We start from the raw sequence: 15548 nt of genomic DNA on the forward strand, positions 1-15548 counted from the left end.
GGCTGGGACGGCGGCGCTGATTGGCCGACGGGGAGGGGGAGACGAGGGGTCTTCACCGCGCAGGCGCAGTGGGGTGCGCAGCCCAGCGAGGAGGCGGCGGGCGGCGGCTTTCGTTGTTGGCGCGCGAGCGGCGGCGGTTAGGCGGTTGCGCGCGCGCAAGGATGGTGAGAGAAGCCCGTACCGCCTGAGGGGGGGTTGGGCCGGGCCGGGCCGCGGGGAGCCCAGCCGCGGGGGTTCCCCTCGCTGAGGCGGGATGGGCGGCGTGAGGCTGGTGTCCCCGCGGGCCGGGCTTGGCGGGCCGGGGAGGAGGCTCTGAGGGGAGAGCAGGTGCCTTCGGAGCAGCGGGGGCAGGCGGCCCCTCAGGGCGAGCCGGCGGTCTGGGGGTGCTGCCCGGCGAGGCGCCGCCGTGAGAGGCTTCTCCGGCTCTGCCCAGCCCCGCCCGACACTCCGGGCCGTGCCGTGTCACCTGCTGCCCCGCCGGCAAAAGGACCTTCTCGGTTGTTTTTCTGCTGGGGGCTGGCAGCCTGCGGGGGGAGAGTGAAGAAACAGCTGTTTAAAAAGGAAGTCGTGACCTGCCTTGCCAGCGGCTGTTCGGCAGACGGCTAAATCGTGTTCTGAAAACCGTGAAGCGTAATGCTGGTATGAATGGTGGCTGAGGTTAACCAACCGCAACACCCCCCTACCGTGCTGCTTGGCAGGTGTGCCCGCTCTCTGTGCAGTCCTCCTGTCTCTTTGACTTTCTTTGGTCTTTACTAAACCAAGCACTGGTGAGCCAGCTTATCCCCGATAGCTGATCTGAATCTGATGTGTTTTGCCAGCGCAGCCTTCAACTTCTCTTAGGGATTTATGTTTGTGTGGCTGCACTGGTGTGAAACAAGCACTGCTTACCCTGCAGTGTTTGCTGGAAGATGTTAGGAAATGGCTGAGCCCAGAGGACTAGGAGAAATGCTCCCTTCAGAAAAGAGCATTTGGTAAAAGAATATAACTTCAGCCTTGAAATGCAGCCCTAAACTCTGTTGTTTTTTATAAATAGAGACCTGAAATGGTAAGAGTGGGTATTAATGAGACTTGTGGTTCAGAGGGAGCCAAGAACAGTCTTTAAAGTTTTGGGGAAACAAGCAAAATAACGAAGGCTGTGCACACAGTGCCTGACCTGTCCTGTCGCAGCAGAGCCTGATTTCCTCCCCAGCTGTTAAAAGGGAGTAGAGGCACAAGACTTTGTGCCAGAATATGGTCAAGGTGGAAGTCTCTTTAGGAGTAACAGCAAGCATAGGATATTTGCAAGGTGATTTTGTAAGTGGAGAAGGAGAGACACCTCTGCTTTTTGATGAAAATCTCTCAAACAAACCAATGTTGAACATGAGGAGACAGAACTTGGAGTTTAAGTAGTAACTTTCTTCTCATTTGTAAGTAGTGATTTGTCTTGATGAAACACCTCTTTAGTAGAGCTTGTGATAGGTAATCTTACAACTTTCTTCTTTTTAATTTGAGCAATTTTTTTAAACAAATCTTAAAATACAGTTGCTCTGGCACAAAAGCCTTGATGCCTTAAGAATTTATAAATACAGTAATATGAATAAACTGGAGATGTTAAATATCTTTTCTTCATCTAACTGGCATGTGCCTCTTCACTGTGGCAGTAGAGGTTGTGTGTATAAGATGCTGCTCAGGAAATGGCAGTGGTTGGCTTGGTACAGTTTAAAAGTTGCATGTGTAATGGAAGATAACCTGCATGGTTGCTTGTGAAATAATCATTTCCTTCTCCATCTTAAGTGTGATGACTAATATGCTATCTGGACACTTCTAAAAAAGATTGGAGTTAGTAACAGAGAAGCACGTGGGGAAAGTATGCATGCTTTTTGATAAAAATGCCTTAAATGCTTTCTGTGTATGTAAATCTCCGAAGTTCAGTTAATGTTTTGGTGGGTAAAAATAAGCAGTGATCCTTGATTAGTGTCTGTGTTCTTCTGAGATACTAAGAGTAGCTTCTGTTACTTTAAATACTTACTTTAACCCATTTCCTGCCACTTTGAGGGGCTTCCTTATTTCAGGACTTGTCTTGGCAAATGAACTGTAAAATTTGTTTACTTGTAAGAGATGTGAGGATAATCCCACTTCAGGAATAGCTAATATTTCTAGCTAATTGTGTGGTATTGAGGAGAGATATTAAAACAGATAAGAGTTCTGTTATTTTCAGAAACCTCATCGATGGTTTTTCTGGTATACGTGTAAGTTCTAAAACTTTGGACATGCCGCATGCAGTTCCACTTTGGTAGGGTTTATGTGCACGTATGCGTGACATGCGGAGTTTTTTCTGGTTTACTAGAAAGATTTATCTTTCCCTCCCCTCTGCCATTTCCTTTTTGTAGAGTGAGTCTCTGGTGGTTTGTGATGTTGCTGAAGACCTGGTGGAGAAACTAAGAAAATTCCGGTTTCGTAAAGAAACCAACAACGCTGCCATTATAAGTAAGTTAAAAACACATCTGACAAAATGCAAGGTCTTGCAGAAAATCCTGTCTTCTCTTTTCCTTCCCATGTAATATTGCTGATGTAACGGGTAAATGGGAGCCAAGAGGCTGTTTCTCACATGAACTTCAGTGTTTCTAATTCTGTCTGTAATTTTAACTGTAAAGCAGTGTGTTCTTCTGATGTAAGACAGCATTTGCTCTTAGTTGAGTATTTACGCTTGATTGCAGCTCAGTCTACCACTTTGTGAAATGATAGTAGAAAATGTCAAGGCACAGTCATTTTGAGTTCATAAATTTTGTAGCCTTTAAGCAGGGGAGTTTGACGTTTCAGTCTTTAAAATTTAGGAGTGTATCACAATGAACAGCGCTTATATTGTATGCTTCTCTTGACTTCCATGATTTTTATGAAGTCCTGGGGCACGCCGAAGAAGCAAAATGGAAGCACAAGGAATATACTTGTGGGGGAATGTTAAAAAGCTTCATGTGTATGTTATATAAATTGATTGAGAAAACATTGATCTATGTTTCATTTTGATTTGTAGTGAAAATCGACAAGGATAAGCAGTTGGTGGTACTGGATGAGGAGCATGAGGTTTGTTAAATGAATTGTAAATAAGAATATCTTCAGCCTGCAATGTATTGTTGTCTCTAAGGTACTGCCTTAGTTTCAAATTGTTATCAAACTCTTAATCTAATTTGGGTCATGAGCTTATTTAAATGCATGGTCACTCTGCATGTAAAGCACAGCACTATTAATAGTGGAACTATGCAGAAGCAATTGAGTTGACTAATTAATTGCACAAAAAGGTTATTTTAAAGCTGTTACCATAAAACTATGTAAAAAGTACCTTTGGCACCTGCTGGCTTTTTGAAAAGATTTCTGCTGTGTTTCCACGTAGATCTGCATATTTGACTCTGAGCTGGTCTACCATCAATTAGAAGCTAGGATTGCTAATCCTCTGCAGACTCTAAATTTGATAGGTGGCAGAATAAGGTCAGCCCAGTGTGTAGTGTTTCTTAATGGTACATAGGGCAAAATTAAATCCTTCCCAGGGATTTGAGCATTAACCATAGCTCTTATTCCCCAGAATGTAGAAATTAATGTAACATTTAAATAGAACGGGGGTTCTTTTTTTTTTCTTGCTCAAGGAGGAAGGACTGAATTTTTCAAAAGCACCATTTATGTAGCTGATTTTAACAGCTACTTTTTGCTGTGTGCTTGCTTACTTCTGTTTAGCACTAGTTAGATAAGCATGGTAGCTGCCAGCATATCCAACTGGAGCCAAAAATGTTTCCTAAACTCATTATGCCTAAAATAGGGATGATTATTCATACTAACATTAATTCTACGTTTAGTCATAGGAATTTGTTAGCACATGAATTTTCCTGAACTGCTCTAGTAATTTAAGTGAGAGATCATTACCAGTTCAGCTGTAGATGTACATCTAACTTACAGATGTTTTACTCTTCCATTATTCTGCTTTAGCCTTCATAGTACGCCAGCAAGATCACTTGTTCAAATGTTGCTTGTGTTTAATGTTACCAGGGTATTTCTCCCGATGAGCTAAAAGATGAGCTGCCTGAGAGACAACCTCGATATCCTTCTTGCGCTGCTGGGATTTGGTCTTACTCCTGCAAGCTGTACAAAGTTGGACTTCACCTTTTTAGGCCAATACCTGCCTGTAGTGTGACTTTACTGATACTTTGTGAGATAACCAAGGGATCAGTTCTATGATGCACTGAACAGTTGTCCCATTGTTGAAACAATGACCATTTAAGTCTTTCCCAAGATCTTATTTTCTTTTTGACTATATAATGTTTGGGGAAGTAAAGCAAAGCCACGCTGCTGTTAATGTAAAGAAATGAGTAAAAAAGTGCCAGTTTTGTATGTGGCTATTTTTGAATATAGAAAACTGCCTGTGTAACTTGGGTTCTGTTTTGGTACTTTCTTAGGATGTGGCCCTTGCTATGTTGCTGCAGTTACTGATTCTGGGAGTGCTGTAGGCATGTGGTCTAGGGAAGAATCTCTGTATTTTAAAAAGGGAAAAAAGAGGGACAAATAAATTATTCTTCAGCTAGGTGAAATAAAAAGTGTACTTATAAGCAAAGAAAATACCTGCCACCATTAGCCTTAAAAGCTGGCTGGTGCTATCCCATGTGTCATTCTGAATCTTTCCTTTCATGACTGTAGTGTAGTAGTAGACTATAAAGCAGGAGTCCTAGTGAAAACTTGAGTTCAAATTGAGCAAAAATACCTGAAACAATAAAGTGCTTAGTCTGCAAAGAAGGAATTTGGCTTTCATCAAGCCAGAAACATGTTGGTGGATGTGGGAATTCTTTTTACAAAGCTAGGAGAGGAGTATTAGTGATGAAAGGATAATTTTTAGCTCTGATGTGAAACAGTAATACCAAGGCAGCCCTTACGCCCAGCTATGGTAGACTTTGGTAAGGGCAGGTGGGATCAGTTCTAAAAGTCAAATATGGAAGTGAAAACAGGAAAACAGTGAGACTACTTACCAAATTTAAAGCATCTTTTAGAATGCAAGACTTATTTATACCTGCATCAGGCTCTGATAACTGAGGATTGGATCCTAATAACATTTATTTCTTAGTTTCTTTAACCTCAGAAAAAACATTTATTGTGTATAGTTACAAGTATCAGCATGATGATGGAAGAGTTTCTTATCCCTTGTGCTTTATCTTCTCCAGTCCAGTTGGTGAGTGAACATTGTGAACAGTAGCTATTATGTGTTGTAAATATGGGAATATTATTTGCTATGGAAGATAAAATGAGTGCTTAATGCTTGAGTTGTGGTTCAGATGCTTAAGGCTAGGTTTGCTTATGCCATTGCCGGAAGCAAGGCACTGTAAAGCTGTGGCATTATCTGGAGACCTTCTTTGGCAGCAGGGAATCACTAGTATATTAGCTTCATCCTCACCATCAGCTCATGCCAGGTGTGAACACTTCCTCTGCCCAGATCTACCTGGAGGTTGCTGAAGGTCTTTGCTGCCTTTGGGGTTCACATTTAGGGCACTTAAGATGTATGATAGAAGAGATTTTTTCTTTCCTATTTCTGATGGCTGAACAGAAGTGTTGGTTTCCTGCTTAGATGGCCAAAAGCTGCATCCTTCTAAATGTGCCTGCCCACTGTGTTCTAGTGGTGTGCTCAGCAACATGCTCCTCTAAAGGAAAGGAGCCAGGAGCGCTCTGCATCTGTTCATGTAGGTTTAACCTAATGTGTTTGTTGTCACTCTCCCCTCAGATCTTGGGAAATCAGACAAGGCTCAGGAGATGAATGGGGAGAGGGCTGGGTAATACCACCTCTGTTCCTGAGGGTTTCTGTTCATCTCTGTCAGTCTTGCTTTTCAGATATTAGGGACTAGTTGGGAGGAAATCCCTCTCCTCAGAAGGGCATGGGAACCCATGTCTACCTGTGACAGGAACAGGGCTCTAAAAGGGTGAGGATAGGATTCAAGAGGAGTGTTTTCCAGGGGGGCTCTGTGCAATGGGCAACAACAGAGGATGCCTCCAAACAGCGCTTTCATGTGAAGGTCTAAAGGGCTGTCACAATTACGGGTGAAAAGGAGGGAGAGGACTCCATAACCCAGATCTGGGCAGGTGAAAGTGCTGGCTGAATGCACTGTGCTCAGGGAGAAAGACACTGATCTTGGATCATCCCAGGTTTATACAGAGCAGTGACTTCCACTGCTTGTGTCACAGCAACACTTGATATAGACATACCTGCATGGGGAGCTGTGTAATTTTTATAGAACCCAAATAATCTGTGACTTGATTTGGACTTAAAGAGCTGAATTGCTCTGTGGTTACAGTCTGTTCTGAATTGTAATAGGGTAGCTTGATAGTGTTACTGGGTTATCCTTGTTATACTCTAGAAGAAGATAAACTGATTGCATTGTTTTACACTTCATTATTTGGACCTAAAATAACTAGGTAGGTAAAAGAGTTGAGCAACTAGTGAGCATATTCTTCTGTAGTTACCTGAGAAATGTTACAGGTGTTAACTTCTCTTCTGAAGGATAGCTATTTTGTGAGTTAGAACAGCAGTAAAAAACATCCTGGGAGACCTTGAAATAACAAAGCGGGCAGACTTGCAGTACTTCATAGGAAAAGAGAGCTTAGACAATGTTCTTTATGGGTGGCAAGATTTAAAAGTACACTTGTATCTAGAAACTTGTAAGCAAGCAACTTCTAAAAAAAAGCCTTTTTTTTCTTGATGTTTTCTGTTTCAAAAAAATGTTCTTCAAACATAAGTCGGTGGTTAGACTGATACTGGAGTCGGAAGCAATGAGCCATTAGTTGGGACTCTAAACAGCAGTTAACTTCAACTGTGACTGAAGTTGCTCTGTGGGAGTAGGGAGTCATTTTGAGCTGCCAATTCACCTGGGGAGAGATTAGGAGAAGGAACAACAAATTCAAACTGACTTGGTTTGTTCTCAGTTTGACTCCAGCTCAAAGGCACATGGTATAAAGATCTGCGTAAGTGTAACTAGCAAAAGCATGGACATCTTCTAGAAATAGCAAGAGCAAAGAATGTTGTGTAATTAGCTACTGTAGTGGCAGGAGGTGCTGATTAGTTGGCTGTTGTGATTCAAGTTTGACTGCTGCAATATTTGATGTTAGGTCTAAGCAGAAGTGGAGGTGCATGTTGAGACCACCACTTCAACCTGTACACTTACTACTTCTGGAAGTGCTTTTCAAGTACTAGATATGAAAGTAAGAGCAAGGATGATAATGTATATAAAGAAGTAGGTCACTTTTCTGAATGGAGACTTCAGCTTTGTTTGGATTCTTTTTTTAAAAAAAAATAAAATTTATTTTTGAAGTGTTGCAGTCAAAATAACTAAACAACCCCTTTTTTTTTTTCCCAAACAACTACAGGATGTAAGCCTGAACAGCAGATGATGTATGCTGGAAGCAAGAATAAGCTTGTACAGACAGCTGAGCTCACTAAGGTATAATTGACTAGTTGAAATAACTGTCTCCCCCTTAAATGCAGGTTGCAGAAGCTGTTTTGTGTCTTGCTTGAACCTATCACAAGAAGGATGTTATGAGACTTTAATTACAGTGCACAGATTCTGTTGTAGGAAGACTGGAGAGAGGCGTGGGGATTGCTGGAGTTTTAGGGTACAGGAGGAACTGTGTTCTCTAAAACTAAAATATCCATTGATAGGATGGCTGTCTTTATTTTGGGAATGAATTTATTGATGGGAAGAATAGACTGAAGTCTCAGCATGGTGTGGTGCAGACTGGTGTGGCTGCACAGTTCATGGGGCTGTACACTTGCAGAACATAGCCTTCAGGATAAGTAACGTATGTGCCAAGTGCTGAACAATTCCAAATCTCCCTGTGTTTGCTTCTCCCAGTACTAAGACCAAAAGAAATCACTGCATTCACTAGGCCTAGGTGTATATATATTTAAAAAATAAAAAGCCACCTAATTGTCATTTTGGAGACCTTTGAAATCTCTACTTAATTGACACCTAGACTTCTTAAAACTTTAGTTTCAACCAGTAAAGTTAAAGAGTCAGTGGTCACTTCAGGTTTTTCATACAATGTGAAATGATTTCATCATTCCCCAAAAGCACTGTTCACTTTTGTTATTCCTTATCCTTAGTCCTTTGACATCGCAGTACAAATGTACATTGGGCCCATAAAAGAACTGTGAATTTCTACTTGTTCTAGCTGTACTTTGTGAAAAAGGCCCTCTCTGTTTTAGATTGGACATCGAGTTGACGGGTAAATGGGAGGGAAACAGGAGATAAAATGATGGAATCAATCAGTACAGCCCCAAGAAATATATTTTTTTTCAGTTCAGTTGAAAGTGCGTCTTAGAGACCTGAGAACTCTAGCATCTTTGATAGACGGGAAGAATTCCATGAGGAGGAAGGCAGTTTTCAGTGAGCGAGAAGGAAAAGTTGATGAGAAGGTGAAAGCCTGAGGACTAGCTCTGTTGGAGATACTATCACCTGTCAAGTGGGAGAAATTCGGTCTGAAAGGCTTTTGAATGAAAGCCTAGGAGCAGATAGAGAGGACCATGATCATCTTCCTTCTGAAGCTGGAGATGATAGCCTGTCTCCAGTTCAGGTTGCTTACTTGCTCTTCAGTTGTGCTTTGTTCTTGCTGCTTGCTGAGCTATGTTTCATTTTAGCTCATGCTGTGACTTCCTCCTGGTGTGCTTGCTGCATGTGACTGAACTGAGTCCTGTTATTTTTTTCAGTGACTTGCATATTAACTTGCCTTCTGTTAAGCTGATCTTTTCTTATAACACTGAATTTTGAGGTATCCCCCCTATCTTTTACTTCAAAAACAAACAAAAAAAACCCCTTAATATTATTTGATAGTAGTGGATCACTGAATACAAGAAACAGTGTCCAAAGTCTACTGCAGCAGAAATGGGTAATAAGGAAGAAAAGATACAGAACTTGAATTGCTTCCTGAAGATTAAAATGGTGAAATGGCTGAGAACAGGACTAACTAGGAAGCTCATTCCAAACAGCAGGTTAACCGAGAAGCTTGTTTTGTGAGTCTTACAAAATCCCATCCATTCTAATGGCCTGAGCATGCTTTTTGCAGCTATGTACTCGATACCATTAGAGGGGCAGATAACTGATAAAGTGCTGACATAGCCTTTTTCTGTGTTGTCAGAGTAGTAACAACAGTCTCAATTTAAAATAGTTTTCTTGTTTTCATTACTTAGAGCACCACTTTTGAAGGCCTGTGGATTTGCAAAATTTACTTACTTGACTCTTCTGAAAAGATTTGTGGGCATCTGAAAGGTTCCAGTTAGCAATACAGAATTAACTTAGCCTCTCTTCAAGGGTATTAAGAAAACCCAACAAAACAGTCACTTGCCTGTATGGAACGTAAAGAGTATATTCATGTCTCCGGTCTTTTCTGCTTCAAGGCTGTGTTAAAGATTTGTTTTAAGGCTTCAGCAAAGCTTTGAGTTAATGGTTTTTGGGGTTTGGTTGTTTGTCTTTGGTCTTGTTTGGGTTTTTTTCCAAGTTTCCTATTTTGAGGTATCCCGGGCTTGTTTCTTCAGGGAAAACAATGTTACTGGATACTAAGGGTTTATTTCAGTTCAAGTAAGAAATTGAACAGTTCAAAAAGGAGAACCCTCTTGGGCTGAGCAAAATTCCTGAACTTTGGGCTAAATCCAGTCCAGAGGTTAAATTCATTTGTAGTCTTAAAACAGACAATCTTCTTGCTGAGGTAATACATATGAAATGGTGCCATTTCAGAGTAACTATAAAGTATTGTACATGTGCTGTTCTCACATACTCTAGCAATACGAATTATGGGATTCTTGTTCGTTAGTAATATTCCTTGCCATTTAGTGTTGCATATTTTGTACTGATGTTATTTGAGAAGATTAATTGATCCTTTCAAGAAAGCACATGGAACCTCTAGGTTGGTTACTGGTTTATTACAGCTCAAACTACTTGTGTGGAAAAGGTACTGGTTGCCTTGTATGCTTACCCCTTTCATGTACCATCACCTCAAGAATTTACACAATGCAATTTTGTTTAGGTATTTGAAATAAGAAATACAGAAGACCTAACTGAAGAATGGCTGCGTGAGAAACTGGGCTTCTTCCATTAAGAAAACCTCTGTAATAAGTATTTATGTACCATCCTGATAATACTGGAACCAGACATGAATACTTACATCTAAAAAATGCACTGTATTTACATCTGTCTCCTGCAGTGTATCTCTTGTGCAAAGTTTGTGCAAAGAATAGCAGGTCTGTCTCCTTGAAGTAACAAATCTTTGCAGGTGTTTCCTTATTTGTACCTGTTAAAAGGGAATACTCCTCTGCAGGGACTCCTTTTGCACTCTTGTGACTAATATTTCTATAACTAAAATAGTTCAGTTCTGGATTTGTATCTACAAACATAATTTGGAAGCTGATGCTAACTTTTTCTGAGCTACAAATGCATCCTTATGACACATACTAGCCATTTATGTGCAGAAATTGTGTACTGTTACTTACTTTACAGACTTTTTGACTTAATGTCTTTTCAATTTTGAAAATTACTCCCTGCAAGCATTTAGTATTAGAAAGACAAAATCCTTGTATAGCAAATCCATCCATTTATCTTTCCATTGAGTCCACGTGAGCTTTCTCAAATGCTTGGAACTAATTTTTGTCATTCCAGTAATTCCTCACTTGACTGAGTCAAATCTTTCTAAATTTCAGGGCAAAGCTTTGACTGTCCAGTTCTCATGCTGATACAGTCTTACAGGAACTAGATGATAACTAAGGGCTGAATTACAACTCTGGTTACTCTCATACCAGGTGTCTTGCATATATAACTTACTACACTGTTACAGAGTTTACCTCTTTGCTCATTTCCTATGATATGAACACCTGCTAATACTGTGTGCCTTTAATTTGTTAGCTTTAAAATGACTTGAGAATTTTACACTGCCACTTAGTACAAATTTGGTAAAAACTTTAAAGAATCGAAGTAACATTTTTTCCTAGTGCCTGGTGTTGCAGTTGACATCTGATTAAAAAAAAAAAAGCTAACCTCATTTTCTTTGAAATTCCTGTCATCTACTCCATTTGTAGGAGTCAGGAGGTTAAAGCTTTTCATGATAATGAATGATTTGTATCACTTTTTGTTATAAAAGTTGGCCACACATAGCTTTTGAGTACTTTACAGTCTCTTAACTTTCTTAACTGCTTGTTGGTCAAAATTACATTCCAGATAGAGCTTTTGCATAAGTGATAACTTGATTTTCATTTAGTTACGGTTCATCTCTTTGAAACAGCAAATATTCTAATGTGAAAATAGTATTTAACTTTTATAAATGACCAGTCTTTTTACAGGTCTGTTTTATATTGAATAGAGTAGTTGTCTGATATGGGACATGTTCAGCCCATGCAGTGGCAAAAGGAGTACTCATGTGACAGTATCTCACTGTCTTGCTCATGTTTGTTGTGCTACTGAGTAAGTATCTGCATAAGAGCAGCTTCCTGTTGATAACATACTTTAAAATACAGCTGCCCTAACAAATCTGTTTGGTGAGAAGGAATGCAGTGTTAAATTTAGAGGCCAGTATTTCATGCTGTGAAACCTTTGCTGAAAGAAGGTTTATTTTTTGGTAGTAAACATATGTTGTGATAGTGCTAAAACACTTACTTCCTCTAAGATCACAAGGAATTAATTTGCAAAGGTCCTCATTGTTGGTAAATCTCTTCTGAGTTTGATGTTACTACTCATTTATTTGTATACAAATCTGACTTGAGGGGAGCTTTTCAAAATACATGTTAGAATGATCCACTTAAATTGATCTTTCAGCGTGGGAAAGAAATGCTTGTAATTAAATGTCTGTGTTAGTGCAGTGACTGGAAACACAGTTTCACTTCCCTGGACAAAAAAAATGTTGATTATGAAACTGTTGCTTGATCTTTGTGTACTACAGATAAATAAAAACAATGTATTTTGTGACAAGCATTGTATAAGTAAGACTTTGGCTTAAAGAATAGTGTCATTCTAAGTCCCAGTCTTGAAACAGCAAGGATCTAGTTTTGTTGGCATTGTGCTAAAGGTAAGCCATGTCAAAGTACAGTGTGGGTGAGAGGAAAGCTGTCACTTGTAATGTTCAGCTTGACTTGCAGTGGGGAAAACTGAATTAACAATCTTTGTCATTGTACTTTGTACACTGGTGGGCTGCCAGCATCCAACCGCTGCTGCACAGGTCTTGACAAAAATAACTGTAAAAGGGGCCTGTCTCTCAGGAGGTGAGGGGAGGAGCTGGAGCTGCTGCAGGCAAATGATTGAATTTGATTCTTCATCTCTGGATCACTCCACCTTCTGCCAAGAAAATATTGCTATTTATGGCTCTATCTTCAGTCTGAGTTCTTTAGCTTTGGATGCTGTTGTTGCCTCTGCTTAAGGACTTTCTGCCTCTGGCACTGCCCTGCAAGTCTTGTAGAAAGCAGACAAATCCTGATGAGAGTGTTAAAGTCCACTTTCATGGGAAGGGTGTTGATGCTGCTCAGCCCACCAGTATTATTCTTCAAACAGCCTTGCTTGGTGGCTGTACCTCCTTCCCTTCTCTGAGCTGTGGAAGCGAGGAAGCAGCTGCAGGCACTTGGAGAATGAGTGTGCAGAGGATGTTTGCTGTTCTAGGCTTATTTGTGGTTTCCTTGTTTTTAATGCAGTGTTTTGACGCAGCTGTCTGCTGGTTACTGTCCTAGGCCCTTCAGATACAGGTAGTGCTAATACTTGATTAAACAAAGACATTAATTATGTCAAAATCTTTCCTGCACAAGTAATACTTGTTTTCTAACCTATTTTTCCCAAGTTATCTTTAGCACTGTATTTTCTGTACTGCTGCCCCCATAACATCAGTGGGAGGCAGATGTGTCTGTGTTCAGAAGGCCAGTATGTTCTCACTGTGCTTTACTAGTGAGTTGCCCATCTGTAATTGTACGTTTGTCTTGAATTTTCAGATCTCTAAAGAGCGTTCAAATTAAAGGGCAATGTAAATTAATGCCACCTGTGGGAGCCTTTGTAGCTAAAGGTCTGAGAGTCAGCATCTTCCATTGTGAGCTCCTATTTTTCAGGAGTTAGTGAGTTGGCCGTAAAATCCTTGGCCTGGAGTTAACAGTCTCTCAAAGGGAGATTTCTGCCACAATTAATCTGGTTTGCTTTAAATACTGACTAGATGGCTGGGATACAGCTCTTCTAATCCTATTAATCGATGGTAAGCTGAATTAAAGCATGAGTTTGCATGTCAGCCCATAAAATGGATTTGTATTGTTTGAATATTTTTAACAAAAAACCAAATTCTGGTATTTGATGGTTTAAGTGTGTTTCTAGTATCATAAATGCTGTTTTGATCTATCAAAGGAGGCAATAATGCGGGTGTTGACACCTTTTCACTTCTCCAAAGGAGCATCTTACGCATTTGTACCAGGATTCCATTTTTGTATCTTTAACTGTAAAATAGCTAGTCCAGAAACAATGTTAAACTAGTAACAGGGATCTGAATCACACATGCAAAGGGAGTTAAATTCTTCACTTTCATGCGTTCAAAAAAGAAATAATCATGCAACATTTTTTTGGATACAGCCACCTAGTAACTGTGAAATGGAGGTGTGATGGGACATGAGAAGGGGCAGTGACACTCTTGTGTTTGTTACGTGATCCAGACTTGGTTGACTTGTGTACGGTGACATGTTGGTTGGCACCAGTGCTGCAGTTGCTAAAAGGTGCGAGAGGGTCATGGCCAGTTTTGAGAATTTGGCAGTTCCATGAAAATATTGGTAACCAGTACAACTTCCATATGCTGTTTAGTCTCTGCTAGTTCACATTGCATGTTTACTTTAAACCAAATCTTTTTTGCTAAGCGTGGTGCTTGTATTGGTTTAAATAAAATGTTTAATTAAGAGATTGTGTTGCCCTGTTTTAATTGCAAAGTAGCACATCTAGAATGGGTGTCTGACAGGAAAATGTATTAATAGTAGGTATGATTTTCCTCCCTTTCTCAGCTTTCTGGAGTTTGCTTTGGACTTGCAGCACCCCGTGGGCTTGAACGTACTCCCTCGCTTGCTCTTCTACCTAAAATAATTCCTCTTTCCATCTGTTGTGAAGGGTGGCAGCCAGGGAGAGGGGAGGACAGCATCTGATGGCATACTGCAGGATAACTGCCATCCGCCTCTGCTGCTCTGCACCTTGTATCACAGAACTCAAGTGAGCATACTTGTAAGCTGCAAGACAGCACGGGGGCTCCATTTCATTCTGGAATACCACATAGACTTCTATTTTACATCTCTCCCACAAGGTCAAGGTTGCCGGCATAACCTGGAGCTGTGAAATGACACTATAGAGTGCAGGTGCCAAGTGAACAGTGTCAGAGTGGCTGTCAAGGTCCTCAAAGCTTGAAAGAAGCCAAAGGAACTTAGTTGCACCCTTTCCTCACAGTTGTTGGCTCATCTCTTTCCTGCTCAAGAGACCATTAGATTAATTTGATTGAAGCACTCCTTTTCCTCATTCTGGCTGACTGTTTCTTCCTTTCCTGATCTTTGGGGATTTTTTTTTCTTATGTTGTTGACCAAGTAATTTGGCTTTGGTAGCTGATATTCACTGTTTCTGCCCATGCTGAAGAATAGCATTAATGGTAGAAGTAACATCCTTCTCCCCCAGGCAAGAGGAGAAAATGCCAGATGTGCTGAAGCAGCTGTGCTCTTGAATGGCATCTTGGTCACCTAAGTATGTTGCAACAAAATCTGTTGCCCAAAGCTCTGAAAAAAACACCTAAGCTGCTGTGGGAGAAGAATGACTCTCAAGAGCAGCTGATTATTCCTTTCCCCCACTCTCCTTCCCTTTAAATAGCTCTCACATCGAGGGTGAGATCAACTGTGGAGTCCTGTGACATTCTTTGTTGTTTGTTGAGTATGCTTAACTAGAAAATGAGGTGATAGTTTATGGGCACTGCTAGATCATTGAGAGAGTAAAAACAGAAGCAGACCAAAGGGAATTGCAAGAAGATCTAGGGATATAAAGCTAAATGCTTTCATTTGGGAAAGGTTATTGACTAGTAATAGGTACATGAAAAGGGCAAAGTCAAGGCTAGAGAAGGGAATAGGAAACAAAATGGAAAACCTCCGTGCAGCAGTACACATCTGCAATATGCACATAGCCTGGGTATCGCACAGCTGGTGCTTTCTCTCCCAGGTGTGTGGATAGATGGCTTGCCCAGGGCGAGGAGGAGTTTGCTAAGCAGATCCCTTGACTTGGTGGGGTCTTTGGGGATATTGCAGAGAAGAGGAGAAATGTAGTTGGTTCTGGAGGAGCTGGGGCAATCATTGCCCATATGTGCAGAAGTTTCCTGGCAGTGAAAGGGGCTCCAGCCAAAGGGTCTTGTGAACATGCCTGTGCCTATTGTTCTATGTCCCCCACAGGTGGTGGAATTGATTGGAGTACGAGCTGGCTCTCCCAGGCTCCTTACCTGCTCCTCACAGGCCATGGTCCTGCCATGTTGTGTCTGGGTGCAGGTAAGGGTGGGGAAGCCAAGCACAAGCAGGAAAGGTATTGGTGTGG

The 15548-nt window shown here is 41.0% G+C and overlaps 1 protein-coding gene across 3 annotated transcripts; it reads left to right on the forward strand.

The window, feature by feature from the left end:
* Positions 1 to 47: 47 nt before the first annotated feature.
* GMFB (glia maturation factor beta) lies at positions 48 to 13898 on the forward strand. Of its 3 annotated transcripts, none has more exons than XM_037394468.1 (7): positions 48 to 164; positions 2370 to 2466; positions 3011 to 3060; positions 4015 to 4064; positions 5103 to 5185; positions 7369 to 7442; positions 10021 to 13898. In XM_037394468.1, exons 1-7 carry the CDS (start codon positions 162 to 164, stop codon positions 10090 to 10092), a joined length of 429 nt encoding a protein of 142 aa, XP_037250365.1. In that variant the 5' UTR covers positions 48 to 161; the 3' UTR covers positions 10093 to 13898. The 3 variants fall into 3 exon arrangements, with proteins under 3 accessions (XP_037250365.1, XP_037250363.1, XP_037250366.1); XM_037394466.1 differs by lacking the exon at positions 48 to 164 and adding an exon at positions 257 to 639; XM_037394469.1 differs by lacking the exon at positions 48 to 164 and adding an exon at positions 267 to 698.
* The last annotated feature ends 1650 nt before the right edge of the window (positions 13899 to 15548 follow it).

Source organism: Falco rusticolus, chromosome 7, assembly GCF_015220075.1.
Source record: "Falco rusticolus isolate bFalRus1 chromosome 7, bFalRus1.pri, whole genome shotgun sequence".
NCBI lineage: Eukaryota > Metazoa > Chordata > Aves > Falconiformes > Falconidae > Falco > Falco rusticolus.